The 13,303-nt window shown below is 34.5% G+C and overlaps 2 protein-coding genes across 2 annotated transcripts; both read left to right on the top strand.

Annotated features, from left to right (window-relative positions):
- On the top strand, window positions 2,026–2,823 carry LOC109230249 (ATP-dependent DNA helicase PIF1-like). The gene has a single exon (XM_019395769.1). The coding sequence runs from the start codon at window positions 2,026–2,028 to the stop codon at window positions 2,821–2,823; it is 798 nt and encodes a 265-aa protein (XP_019251314.1).
- On the top strand, window positions 8,079–13,059 carry LOC109229463 (aldo-keto reductase family 4 member C10-like). The gene is made up of 7 exons (XM_019394907.1): window positions 8,079–8,297; window positions 9,524–9,574; window positions 10,359–10,435; window positions 10,765–10,852; window positions 11,229–11,504; window positions 11,746–11,994; window positions 12,609–13,059. Exons 1-7 carry the CDS (start codon window positions 8,178–8,180, stop codon window positions 12,693–12,695), a joined length of 948 nt encoding a protein of 315 aa, XP_019250452.1. The 5' UTR covers window positions 8,079–8,177; the 3' UTR covers window positions 12,696–13,059.

Here is a 13,303-nt window from a genome sequence, read left to right as displayed (position 1 = left end):
AGATTATTTTGATGGATGAAAAGGTATTGTTTTACATATTATATATATGCATAAAGTTAACATATCCATAAGTATATTACAGTCATATACTAAATAACTTGGTCGTTTTAACTAATAGACTATTTTTTTTAGGGCGACCACATTCACGCAAATATTGGCAGGCCTTTTATCCATAGGTTCAAACAACAAATTAAGGAAATGGGTTTGTACATCATGAAGAATTTCGTTGTTTGTCCAAATAATATGAAGCTGAAGATCAAAGACCACAAGTTTAAGTTGATGTTCACCCATAAGACCACTGTCGAGCAAATACATGATCCATTTTTCAACATGTGTATCTTCAAATTTAGAACCTATGAGCAGTTGTCAAATCCCCTGGAGTTTGACAATATTGAGCTATTCGGTAATTAAATTTTTCTCTTCTTTTTCATTTTCAATTTACTTTTACTTATTTGTTATATGAGTGCTAAGTGAGAAGTATGGTGAGAAGGCAGAAGAAGTATCACAAAGGTCATCTAACAGAATTCAAGGACCAACATTCTTATTATTTGTGGCACAGTTAGCTTCCAGAGTCTCCAAACTTTGTGCTCGCTATCTGGATATAACACGTTCATGAAACTAATCTCATTGAATCTCTTAGATGAGAAGGAACAATTTACTCAATAAGAATAATGTTCAAAACTACATTCTTTATTGAAGGATCTTATTATAAGTGAAGTAGAATATATTTTTGTGTAACTTTAATATCTCAGTATTTCAAAAATAATAGGTATAAAGTGCTATCGAAGTTGTGAGGCAGACAAGAGGAACATAAAGTTCTACAGATATAATTTTAGCTAAAATACATATGAAATTTCATTAAAAAGGATTAGGCCTCATAAATAATTTTGGCTTTAGGCCCCTACTATAGTTGAGCCGCCCCTGTGTAGTCTCTGCATCAAAACCGTCATTTTAACTGTTAACATGATAATTGGTATTCAACAGCTAAAAGGTAGATAGTTGATTAAGAACGTAATGACCACCAACGAGAAACAATATTTTGATGCTTCCTTCTACAAGTAATACTTGATTGTGTTCAAGTTCTATCTGCAGTTATGGAAACATCAGTGAGATATTAGTGACATTTATTAATAGGAGATACTGTTGAATACCAGTTATCAGGAAAAGCATTTAAAGAACCTCCATGAAATTATATCATAAAATTTTTTAATTCTTATACAATCTTCATTTATATTGTCTATAATGCTTACTAATTTTGCACATATTTCCTTGCTTTGTAGATGTCATTGGCGAAGTTGTGCATTATGAGGACGTAGAGTACATCAAGCAAGATGATAACATTCGCATGTACACGAACATTGAGATACAAGATTATGAGTAAGCTCGCCACGATTTATTCAACTAAGTAAATGTTTCAACAATTCTTTATTTCGATTCCTATGCTTAACCTTATAATAATTGTAGGAGCAACAACATTTCTGCAACTCTTTGGGGAGACTTTGTGGAACAGATCAAGCCATATTTGAATGAGTCCAATGATAAGCCTGTCGTCGTCGTCATGCAATTATTTAGAGCACACCGATATCGAGGTTATGTCTACTTACTTTGAAATACAATGTCTCTATACAATTACTAAACTCATAAAAATTACATTTAAGCTGCAGAAAAATATTCGGTGAGGAACACTTGGCACACGTCGAAACATTGGATCAATTCAAATCTTCCTCAAGTTGTTGACTTTTGCTCCAGGTCTCTATAACCATCAAATTTAGATAGACCATTTGGAGGTAAAACAATTGTTCTTGGAGGTGACTTCAGACAAATCTTGCCTGTAATTACAAAAGGCACTAGGCAAGAGATTATTGAAGCAACTCTAAATTCTTCATATTTGTGGCCCCACTGTCAAGTTTTAAAGCTAACAACAAATATGAGATTGCAAGAAAATACATCTGGTGCTGATTTGGATGATTTAAAACAGTTTTCTGATGGATTTTGGCAATAAGTGATGGAAATATTGGATGTTCCATGGATGGCATTGCCAAAGTAGAAATACCCAATGATCTTCTCATACATAATTGTGATGATCCAATATCTGGAATTGTAGAAAGTACATATTCTGATTTCTTGAGACATTTCACAGATATAAAATACCTTCAAGAAAGAGCAATTCTTGCGCCAACTCTTCAGATGGTGGAATCGGTGAATGATTACATGGTTTCTCTCAACAATAGTCGGGATAAGTCATATTTAAGTTCTGATACAATTTGCATGTCTGATCATGCATTTACATCTTTGGAACATGTACATACACCTGAATTCCTAAATAGTATTAAATGTTCAGGTATTCCAAATCACTCTATCACTTTGAAGGTAGGTGTTCCTGTGATGTTGTTAAGAAATATAGATCAATCATCAGGATTATGCAATGGTACAAGATTGATCATCACAAGGCTTGGAAATCGGGTACTTGAAGCCAAAGTATTATCAGGAAAAATGGCTGGAGACAAAGTTTTTATATCAAGAATGACACTTACTCCATCTGATGCAAGAATTCCTTTTAAGTTCCAAAGAAGGCAATTTTCAGTCATTGTATCGTTTGCCATGACCATCAATAAAAGCCAAGGTCAGTCATTATCTAATGTGGGATTATTTTTGAAGAAGCCTGTATTTACTCATGGACAACTATACGTGGCACTTTCAAGAGTAACAAGCAGAAAAGGGTTGAAGATCATATGTTATGACGGAGATGGAAAAATAACAAATGAAGCTACAAATGTAGTGTATAAGGAAGTTTTCCGAAATTTAGAGAATAGAAGTTTTTAATAAGTATGAATGAGCAGCCCGTCAATGTACATACTCAGTATATAGTTGGTCATACTATGGACAAACAAAAAATTGGATGAGGTAAACATTCTTCTAAATTTAATTTACTTTGATATATCATGTTATAACTTAATTGTTTTTTAATCATAGGGAAGTACTTTTATTTATTAAATTTTACATCTATATTTGCAGTTAATCACTTCAGTTAAATCGTAGATTTGCACGAATATGAATTTTCCAGGCCACTCAGAACAATGGATCGCCTTCAACAGGTAATGAAGTGCTAATCTGAGAATAGTAATTGATGGAGTGCTGTTACAATTGAAAATCACTTCGACAGTAGACGTTGGAGTAGAACACATTTCCTTGCATTTTTTATACAGAATTCTTTCTGCTTGCTAAAGGTCTGAAACCATAGAACGGAGTGCTTCTGCTGAAATTTTTAATTCTTGGAATGGAATGTTTCTGCTGAAAAATGGAGATGGACAAAGTGCATATTATATTTCTGTTTGTGTGTGTTGCGTGTCTTAAAAAGATTCATTTGTTGGACTAACATATTTCCTAGCGAATGCACTTATAAAAGGAGGGAGGTAGAAGCACGTTTAGAAGAGAGCTGACAGTGGTCGTGATCCCCTGACTAAGAAAATATGCAATTTCTATGTTACATTGTTTAGTGAAGTACTCATAAACAGTTATCTCTATGGTGTCTTCTCCATTATCTAGGCCATCACCATTTTTGACTTTCATAGAGAATCTATATAAACAAAAGTAGATGGTTACATATCTCTGAGTAGTTAGTAATATATATTATGGGACTTAGGTGATTCAAAGAGTTTCGTTAGGCGATTTGGGACTTAGGAGTGTGTTCTGAGTGTTATTCGGAGATCCGTAGTAGAATTAAGCTTGAAATTGCGAAATCGCATATACCACGGCTACTCAGTTTTTAGCTTTCACGCTAGGTTGGTGTCTGCATTTATTCATTAGATTCTTATATATATAAATTTGTATGATTGAATAAGTGTATGGGGCAGAAAGGATATGGATATAGTAGTAGTTTGGAAAATGTACAACTAGGTATTCTGTACAACTAGGTATTCTTTTTTCCCATTTTGGCACATTACTCTTCTGGGATTACTTGAAGGGAAGCATTTTTTGGGATTACTTGATTGCAAGGCATTTTTATTTAAAATTGATCCGCTCTTTAGACTTTTCACCAGTGGTTTAGTTTGTCAAATGTTTTGAAAGTTCATGGGTTAGAGCTACAGTAGTCCAATTGAGATAAATCTTAATGCAGCTGATCTGTAATTCAGTATTCTACTTAAAAAAACTGGAGAATGAATTCCCTCCTGGAGACTGTTGTAATAAAATACAAATAAAGTCAAAATTTTAACTCCCCATTGAGGGTTTTTATGCGGTTTGTCCTCTTTTAGCCTCCAGCTACATCTCAACACTTGACCTACAAATTTTAACGGAGACATCAAATTTGTTTGGTTGGAACAATTTTTGTGATGTAAATGATATAATTCAATTTTTGTATTTTGTGGGCTCTAACTTAATTTAAGAGCCAGGGATGCCCTTTAATGAAATCTTTATTTTATAAAGAAAACTACAAATTTTAACGGAGACTGAATCCGAATCATATGTCTAATAAAGCCATCTGATATGTTGAGTCTGATAGTTGCGGTTGTCGTTTACTAGACCGGTCAAAAAAATTAGGTCTCCGCATTTATCTTGCCTCAAACAAGCAGAGAGTGGTCAAGTTATAAAACAATACGATCTAATTAAGACTGTTATCGTTAGGTGATAAATGTATTTTTTTTAAAAGCTGCAGCTAAAAAAAATATCTTTGTTGTATAAATTCAATGGAGATGTTTCTAATTTAGATAATTTTCCTTAATTGGACTTTCAACAACAATAGTAGTTAGAATGGATGTAATAAATGTTGCCATCTTTTTATACAATTATGTATGTGTGGTTGAGGGTTGATTCACATGCAACAATAAAGACGACGTATTTTTCGTAAATCTTCTAACATTTCACATTCTTTTGTTTCACTAAGAGTACCAAATGTTGTGCTTATTATTTCATCTAATAGTCTGTACATACATTTATTTCTACAGGTCATAAAAAATAACCTTAAGTATGGAACAGAGAACTTTGCCTCAGCCGTAAAGGAACATGTAGCTTCTGATGAAGGTGTTTTTTATTGCAACAACATCAATGGTATGTTTGTAAGTGACATAAAATCTTGATGAGAATTAATATTTTTAATGTAAGCATTTTATCTAACACTTAAAACTGTTATATAAATTATGCTAACAAGGATTGGGTGTTTCCAAGATCTTAATTATCCATGTAAGTCGTCGTTTGTATCTTCAACAAACGCGACTAACTTGCTCATATTCTCATATACTTCTTATCCAAAATAAGCCACAACAAAAGGTGATTTCTTAATTACTGTGGATTACACATATATGTATAACTGTTCTTTGTTTTTTTCTAATTATAAGTTCAGACAAATTTTTGCTTCTTCAGGTGGTCTAATCCATTTTAAAGACATATTTTTACTATATTATTTTTTTCTTTGAAACAATCCGCGTATCGCGCGGGTACGTATATTAGTGTAGTATTAACTGGACATCTAAAAGTCTAAAACTAAAAATTAGTCGGGCCATTTCCATGTTGTAAATTGCACCGGATGAATTCTTTTTAGATCACTGTTTATATTTGGATCCCACTAAAAAAAAATACTATTGGGAAAATAGACAGAATTTTATAGCATAAAAAATTCGGGAGAAATTCAAAAATAGCCAGATTTACCACTGGTCGTTGAAAAATAGCCAAGTTTCAAAAGTCATCGAAATTTAGCCACTTTAAATCTGAGCGAAAACACTGTTCAAAATCCGGAAAAATACGCCCGCAAATTTTACGGGAGTTCCAGCATAAGTATGCTTGAACTCCCGTAAATTTTACAGGAGTTCCAGGATAACTATGCTGGAACTCCTGCAAATTTTACGGGAATTCAAGCATAATTATGCTGGAACTCCCGCAAATTTTACGGGAGTTCCAGCAAGTATAATTGTCCAGTATAATATACTGGAGTTTGGAGCACTGGTGCTCCAGTCTCCCGCAAATTTTACAGGAGTTAGCAAAGTATACCGGTCCAGCATAATATGCTGGAGTTCGTACACAAATGCACCAGAACTCCCGTATATTATACTGGACCGGTCCCTATTGCAGCAAAATAGTGGCTATTTTTCATTGACTTGATAAACGCTGGCTATTTTTCATTGACCAGTGTGAAAACTGGCTATACCATGATATTTTAACAAAAAATTCTGACGGTCACCAAAACTTTTAATGCCAAATTTTTAAAAGCACTAAAAATTCTGACAATCACTAGAATTTTCAGCGCAAGAATTTTAAAGCACTAAAAATTATGATGATTGTAGGCGTATAAAATTTACGGGATGAAATTCATAAATTAATTTGGACTATATTTTAAATTCAAGATATATTGGTCCAAATAAATATTATGGGCTAATATAATTGGATTAATTATGTAAGTCCAACATGTATGGATTAAATAAATAAGTTTTAATCCATTGGGCTAGCCCATTTAATAGGGCTAAAGTGATAAGCCCACTTCATTAAGCCCAAGATGATATCTTCCTAAAGGCCCAGTTTAGTGCCACGTAAAAATGATGTGGCGCGCCAGGTCAAGCAGAAGAGCCAATAGGATCATGCCACATGTCAAAATGACAAGGCATGACCAGTCACACTGAAAGGCTAATGAAATCGTGCCACGTGTGCAAGTGACATGTTCTGGCCAATCAAATGCGGCCATGTCACACTTCATTTTGATTGGTCGGAAAGAGTTTGTTCTTATCATGACTCCTCCCTTCCACAACTATAAATAGGGGTCTTCATAACTCAGAAAAGACACCAGAAGTTATAACAAGAAGCAAGAGAGAGCTCGTGGATCAAACGCTGCAAATTTCTCTACAAGTTTCAAGTTTCAAGCAATCAAGTTCAAGTTCAAGAAATCAAGTTCAAGCTCATGAACGAAGAACGAATCAAGATCAAGTTCAAGCAATCAAGCTCAAGCTCAAGCTCAAGAACAAAGAACGAATCAAGATCAAGTTCAAGCAATCAAGCTCAAGCTCAAGCTCAAGAACAAGATCATCGTTCGTGGAAGCAAATATAGATTCAAGATCAAGCTCAAAGGCCCTTGAATTTATTTACTATTGGAAGGAAGAATCAGAGGATTCATAGAGATTGTACACTCAAATATTCGAAATCAAATACTACGATTGTTGCGATATTTTCGGTTTTGATTTTATTTTCTCGACGCAAATTTATTGTCTACAATGATCACAAAAATTTTCAGCTTCAATAGTGAAATTTTTTTATGATTCCTCAAGATTTGTGATAAAATCCTCTTGATCACCGTTATTGCTATGTGCTTTAAAATTCTGGCGATAAAGAAAACGAAAAAAATCCTGTCCAACAAATTTAAATTTCTAGCATGAGACCTTTTTTTTCAACACTTTCATAGTCGGGGTCAAAAAATCAATAGCAGCACTAAACTATCATTGCTGTTATTCTCAAAGTTTCACTTACGCTTCACAGTTCAGTTGAATTATGATTACTCGGTTATAAACTTATAATTAACGTAATAGCTTCTTGATTATGATTATTAAGTTGATACTCCTTCGTTTTAATTTATATGATATATTCTTATTAGTCCGACCAAAAAGAATGACATATTTATTTATTTTGAGATATTAATTTTAATTTTTTATTTTGACCATTTCACTCTTAATGAGAAATTTTTATACACATAAATATTATGGCTCCACTAAGCTTTTACCCTTGTGCTTTAAAGAACATAAGTTTCAAAGTATCTTTTTCTTAACTCCGCTAAATCAAAGTGTATCGCATAAATTGAAAAGAGGAGGTATTTTTATTTTTATTTTATTTATGTAAATAAATAGAAAAGCAAATGCCGGGTCAAACATGACATATTCAAATCGATTTACACCTCCAAATTATTTGGATGCTACCGTCTAATGCCAGGAATTTTTTTATAGCAAAAAGACTTAAAGACCCTCAAACTTTCGCAAATATTACCGGCTTGATCAATGTGTTCCAAGATCACGGTATGATGATAAGTCACGTGGCAGTATCTCGAGGGACTAGCTGTAATTGACGCACGATTCTATCGCTTATATAAAAGGAGAGGAGGAGAGCAAAATGCAATTCGCAATTTCGCATTGCTCTGTGACTGTGTTTTTGCTGTGTACAAATACATTTCACTCTCGTCTTTTCAATTTTCCTCCTCTGTTGTATCAATGGCGGCGGCAATTCGATACTTTGAGTTGAACACTGGTGCTAAGATGCCGTCAGTGGGTTTGGGAACGTGGCAGTCCGATCCTGGCGTCGTCGGCCAAGCCGTTGAGATTGCTATCAAGGTATGCTCACTCTCTCTCACCACATATCTGTGTATATGTGAGTGAATTTTAGTTTCTGTCTATGTAGATTTAATTTTATGAATTAAAAAGTTGATACTCATCTATAGTTTTTGTTACTCGATCTAACGAAGTAGAAATTCTGCAGCTAATGTTTGATATAGGAATTTGTTTATGTGCCTGCTTTACGTATTTTGCGACTCAGGACGTTTTTTTGTTTAAAGCTTTTCTTGACTATATGTAACGTAAGTAGGATTTTATTTTGTGATTTAAATAATCTTATTTTGATTAATTTTTAATATCTTCACTTTTGAATTTTGTACATTATTTATGTTCTGTTTTTTAAATATGTCAAAAATATACTTTGATAGACTTATATCCTGTTCCTTGGAGCTAACGCCTATTCCATCATATAGAAAACGGCTTCCGCTTTTAAAACACAGCGCAAACGATCCTTATCAAAAATAGTGCTAATCACTTGTTAATTTTTGTTTATTTTGATGTTATGAATTATTTTAGGAAAAAACTTTTGAAATTTGTGATCTAAAACAAGTCATATACATTTGTGTGACTATAAATTATCTCATTAAGGGGAAAATGAGAAGTTTAAAGTTACATTGTTTCGAAATATAGAAAGGTATCATTATTATGGGGACAAACTAAAAAGGAAAGTGTGCAACATAAAAAGTGATAGAGGGAGTACTATGTAGGAATTGGAAATAGTGCTAAATTTCTAAGTCTTTTAGGTGCAAGAAGATTAAATAGGTAGTATCGAGGGCAGAGAGAATTTGAAGACAATGAGTAGAAGTTTTACCTTTGGTGGTTAGATTCAGAAGTAGAGATTCATTTTCTGAATGCTTTTTGCCTTTAATATTTTCTTTTCTAGAGTAATTGTAAATGATAACCTTGGTATCCCATTCAAATGTGGTAAAAAAGTGAAGGAAATATGCCTTCCCACATATGCTGAAATTGTGTGTGGGGGTCTTAAAGCTCTTATTTGAGTTTATGGAAATATATAGGGGGTGCATTGTTCTTCTGGAGAACTATTTTCCGTATCGTAGTTCTTACTCATAATGGGCAACATAGATGTTAAGAACTCATGTTGCTACTAAAGTAACTTTGGAATAATCCTAAGAAATCAACCACTTTGAAGTGTCACTTACAACTTAGTGATTTTAGTATTGGGGCGCAATTTAGACCTAATTATTCTCCTCTTCTTTTTGTTACAGGGGGGCTACCGGCATATTGATTGTGCTCGAATTTACAAGAATGAAAAGGAGGTAATTTGGCTTAAATCATATGAAGCTTTTCAAAGAATTGAAATGTGTGATTTTCTCATCTAAAGGCTTAAATTGTTATAGAAGTGACACGTTTATTTATTTATGCTATATCTACAACACCCCCCTTTTTATAGGGGCCGGATTCTTTTTAGGGACAAAAATGTGGATAATAATCTGTTGGCGAGCTAGGGATCATGTCAAACTGTATGACTATCTCGTCAAAGGTTCCATTTGGGAGGGACACTTATTTAACATGGTGGTTTTGCAACCAACCGATGTCTTGCACTGAGACGGCGTGATAGAGGGGCTTATTAAGTTATCACTTACAAAGCTCAATTCCAAGTGTTAATGAGGCTTTTACATATCTTGTTTACTGTTCCTAAAATATTGCTGCTGTGTGGCTTGAAGTTATGGTTGTTATGTTAAGATCTGAAAAATCAGTTATATGCAAAATAGTCATTGACATGGCACTGTAAGTGCCCTATTAGTGTCATTAGCTGATAGACATTCTGCTATTTGCAAGTGTTGCCTGCAATATGCAATATTTAGGTCTTGTGGAAAAATCTAGTGTCAATCTTTGAAGTTGTTGGACTTCATCTTTCACCTAGGGAAAGGTGATCAATGCTTATCATTCTTTTCCAGATCAATCTATTGTTAACATTTTTCCGGTCTGATTTATTCTATCTGGTTGAAACCTAGTTTCATTTCGTTAGAAAACATGGTCTGGTTTCTACATTAACCTGTCACTAAATATATCTTCTTGTCTATTTTTTTTTCCTCAAAGATTGGTGAAGTTTTGAAGAGGCTGTTTAAAGATGGTGTTGTCAAGAGGGAAGAGCTCTTCGTTACATCCAAACTCTGGTAATTAATCCAAACATTCCTATAATAACTTACCTCCTTGTTCCTCGCCCTAAAATTTAAATATGCTGAGTCAATATCTTTCCATTTGTTGGAGTTATTCTCATCAATTGTTAACCATCACTCTTTTGTTTAGCATTGTTTTTCTTTGTTTAGCATTGTTCAGTTCCCTCTTTTATGACATATGTTTCCTGATAGCTTGATAATTAAATTATTACTTTTAAGCTGGCTTTTACCAATAGCGGTGCTGGTGGGGCCTGTGTTTTTTCATCATTGTGGTCTCCATAGTGTTTTAGGATACTCATACATTCAGGTGGTATTAACTTTTGTAGGAACACTGATCATGCACCTGAAGATGTACCAGTGGCACTAAACAAAACTCTTGAAGACTTGCAGCTGGACTACGTTGATCTGTACCTTGTAAGTATTGCAAAGCAAGAAGCTTTTTTCTACTAGTGTTTCTAATGTTGCCAACTAGTTCAAAGCCATATCTCTAGATTAATATGATATATACTTCTTAGAAGCATCTGCTGCAATATCCGCACACTGTTCCCTTAAGTAGATGCCCCTGAATTTAAGAGCTGCCGTGATACCCCTGAGAACTATACCATTGGACTTCTACGTGTCTTTAAAAAAATTTTAACATCAAAAGAGGGTTCATTAAATTGCCAAATTTAAGTGATTTACCTGTTTCTTTGTTTTTTTCGTATTAAATGGTGTTGTTCTATTAAATAAACTGAGGCTTATTTTATTTTATTTCCTCCGTTTTGTCTTTCTGGTTATGTGGTTTCTGTAGATGCATTGGCCTGTCAGTATGAAGCCTGGTTCGACTGACTTTAAACCTGAAAACCTTATGCCAACCAACATACCTAGCACATGGAAAGCAATGGAAAAACTTTATGATTCAGGGAAGGCCAGAGCTATTGGTGTTAGCAATTTCTCTACTAAGAAACTGGGAGATCTTTTGCAAGTAGCTCGTGTTCCTCCTGCTGTGAACCAGGTGGAGTGCCATCCTTCATGGCAACAAGCCAAATTGCGGGAGTTCTGTAAATCCAAGGGAGTCCACCTCTCTGTGAGTTCATTCCTAAAGCACTTCTAGTTCTCATGTACATTGTGGTCAACTTTTCATTAGATTTTGTTCCCATTTCCATTTTCCGTTTGATTTCTATGAGCAACTGTTTGCAGGGGATGAATTAATTTGTTCCATGATTGTGGTTGTTGGTATCTATTGACTAATCGTATGTCATTTCATGAGTAGATTGACAATGAGTTGTTTTTGTTTTTACTCCTTTCTGACATCCTTTTCATTTCAGGCCTATTCGCCGCTTGGTTCTCCAGGTACAACATGGCTTAAAAGTGATGTACTAAAGCAGCCAGCTGTAATCTCAGTTGCTGAGAAATTGGGCAAGACTCCTGCTCAGGTTTGTCTTCGTTGGGGCATTCAGATGGGTCAGAGTGTACTTCCTAAGAGCACACATGAAGCACGGATCAAAGAGAATCTTGATGTATTGGACTGGTATATACCTGATGACTTGTTTGCCAAGTTCTCTGAAATTCCACAGGTAAATCCTTTCATGGTAATGGCAATTTCTTTTGATATTACTGAGATTGAATTGTAAATTTGTTATCTCTTTATTATATTGATTTAAAATTTGAAAGTGAAGATGGACCTAGAAATTGGTAGTGATAGACTCATAGCGACAAATTTCTCAGTCAGAATTAACTGTTGAAAGTGTAGATAGAAATCCATGTTCCTAGGAAAAAAATATGAAGAAAGGACTATAGAGAAGGAAATACGAATGAGACTTGCATTGTGCATTCGGAGTGGCTGTTATACTTTTAGTCATGAGTCTTTGATATCTTTAGTAGTGACATTCATATAATTTATGAATAGATGCTTTGATACCTCTTAGTAGTGATAGACTCATAGCGACAAATGAACGCCTAATATGCATGGCCATATACTTCCATGTGCTAGTTAGACAACCATCCCCTTCCCTCGGTACCAAAAGAAAACAGAGGACCTTTGTACTGGTATATTGCCTCTCAAGACTCATACTTAACTTCCTTGATGGTTGAGATAAGTGGCTATATAAAGCCTTACTAGATATTTTCACTAAGAACTTTACTGGATGCAGTTCATGGATTATTGACATTACTGTTGAACATTATGCAGGCAAGGCTGCTGAGAGGCACTTCATTTGTTCACGAGACTTATGGCCAGTACAGAACACTTGAAGAGCTATGGGATGGTGAGCTCTAAGGTCTCAGTCAGAATTAACTGTTGAAGATAGGCAAATCTCAGTCCATTTATCTCATAGATCAACCCATTTATCTTATAGATGTAGGCTTCTTGCATCTGTCCCTCTACTGCCTGGGTGCTGAAAACCATTCAATAATCTTGCAGATTCTAACGAAACATTACTCAAACGTTTGATTAGCTGGGGTATACCCCAAAAATAGCAACTTTCAGTGGTCATCTTTTATTATATTAGTTAAACGCTTGCTTTATCGCACTTCATATCCCTTTCCTTTTGTTAGGTGGAAGAAGTAAGAACTTAAATTTCTGCAGCAGCCGTGAAAAGAAAGAAAATAAGCAGAACAGTAACTGAAGTATCCAATTATTGACGTGATGCATTTTCATTGTGTGGTTTCTCTAATTTTCTCTTGGCAATGAGCATGTTTCTTATAACCTCTTGAATGGAGGGTTGGAGAGCTGACGCATGACATGAAAATTGTCTCCCATAGCATGCATAAATTTCACTTGGCACTATTTGTTTCTATCTCATAGCCTGTTTGGCCAAGCTTCTCCAGATCCAAAAGTACTTTTTTTAAAAAAAAAAATACTTTTTTTTAAAAGTTGAAGTGTTT

The sequence above is a fragment of the Nicotiana attenuata genome, chromosome 7, assembly GCF_001879085.1.
Source record: "Nicotiana attenuata strain UT chromosome 7, NIATTr2, whole genome shotgun sequence".
Taxonomy (NCBI): Eukaryota; Viridiplantae; Streptophyta; class Magnoliopsida; order Solanales; family Solanaceae; genus Nicotiana; species Nicotiana attenuata.
The sequence above is the reverse complement of the archived record's forward strand: the minus strand, read 5'-3'. Positions and strand labels throughout refer to the sequence as shown.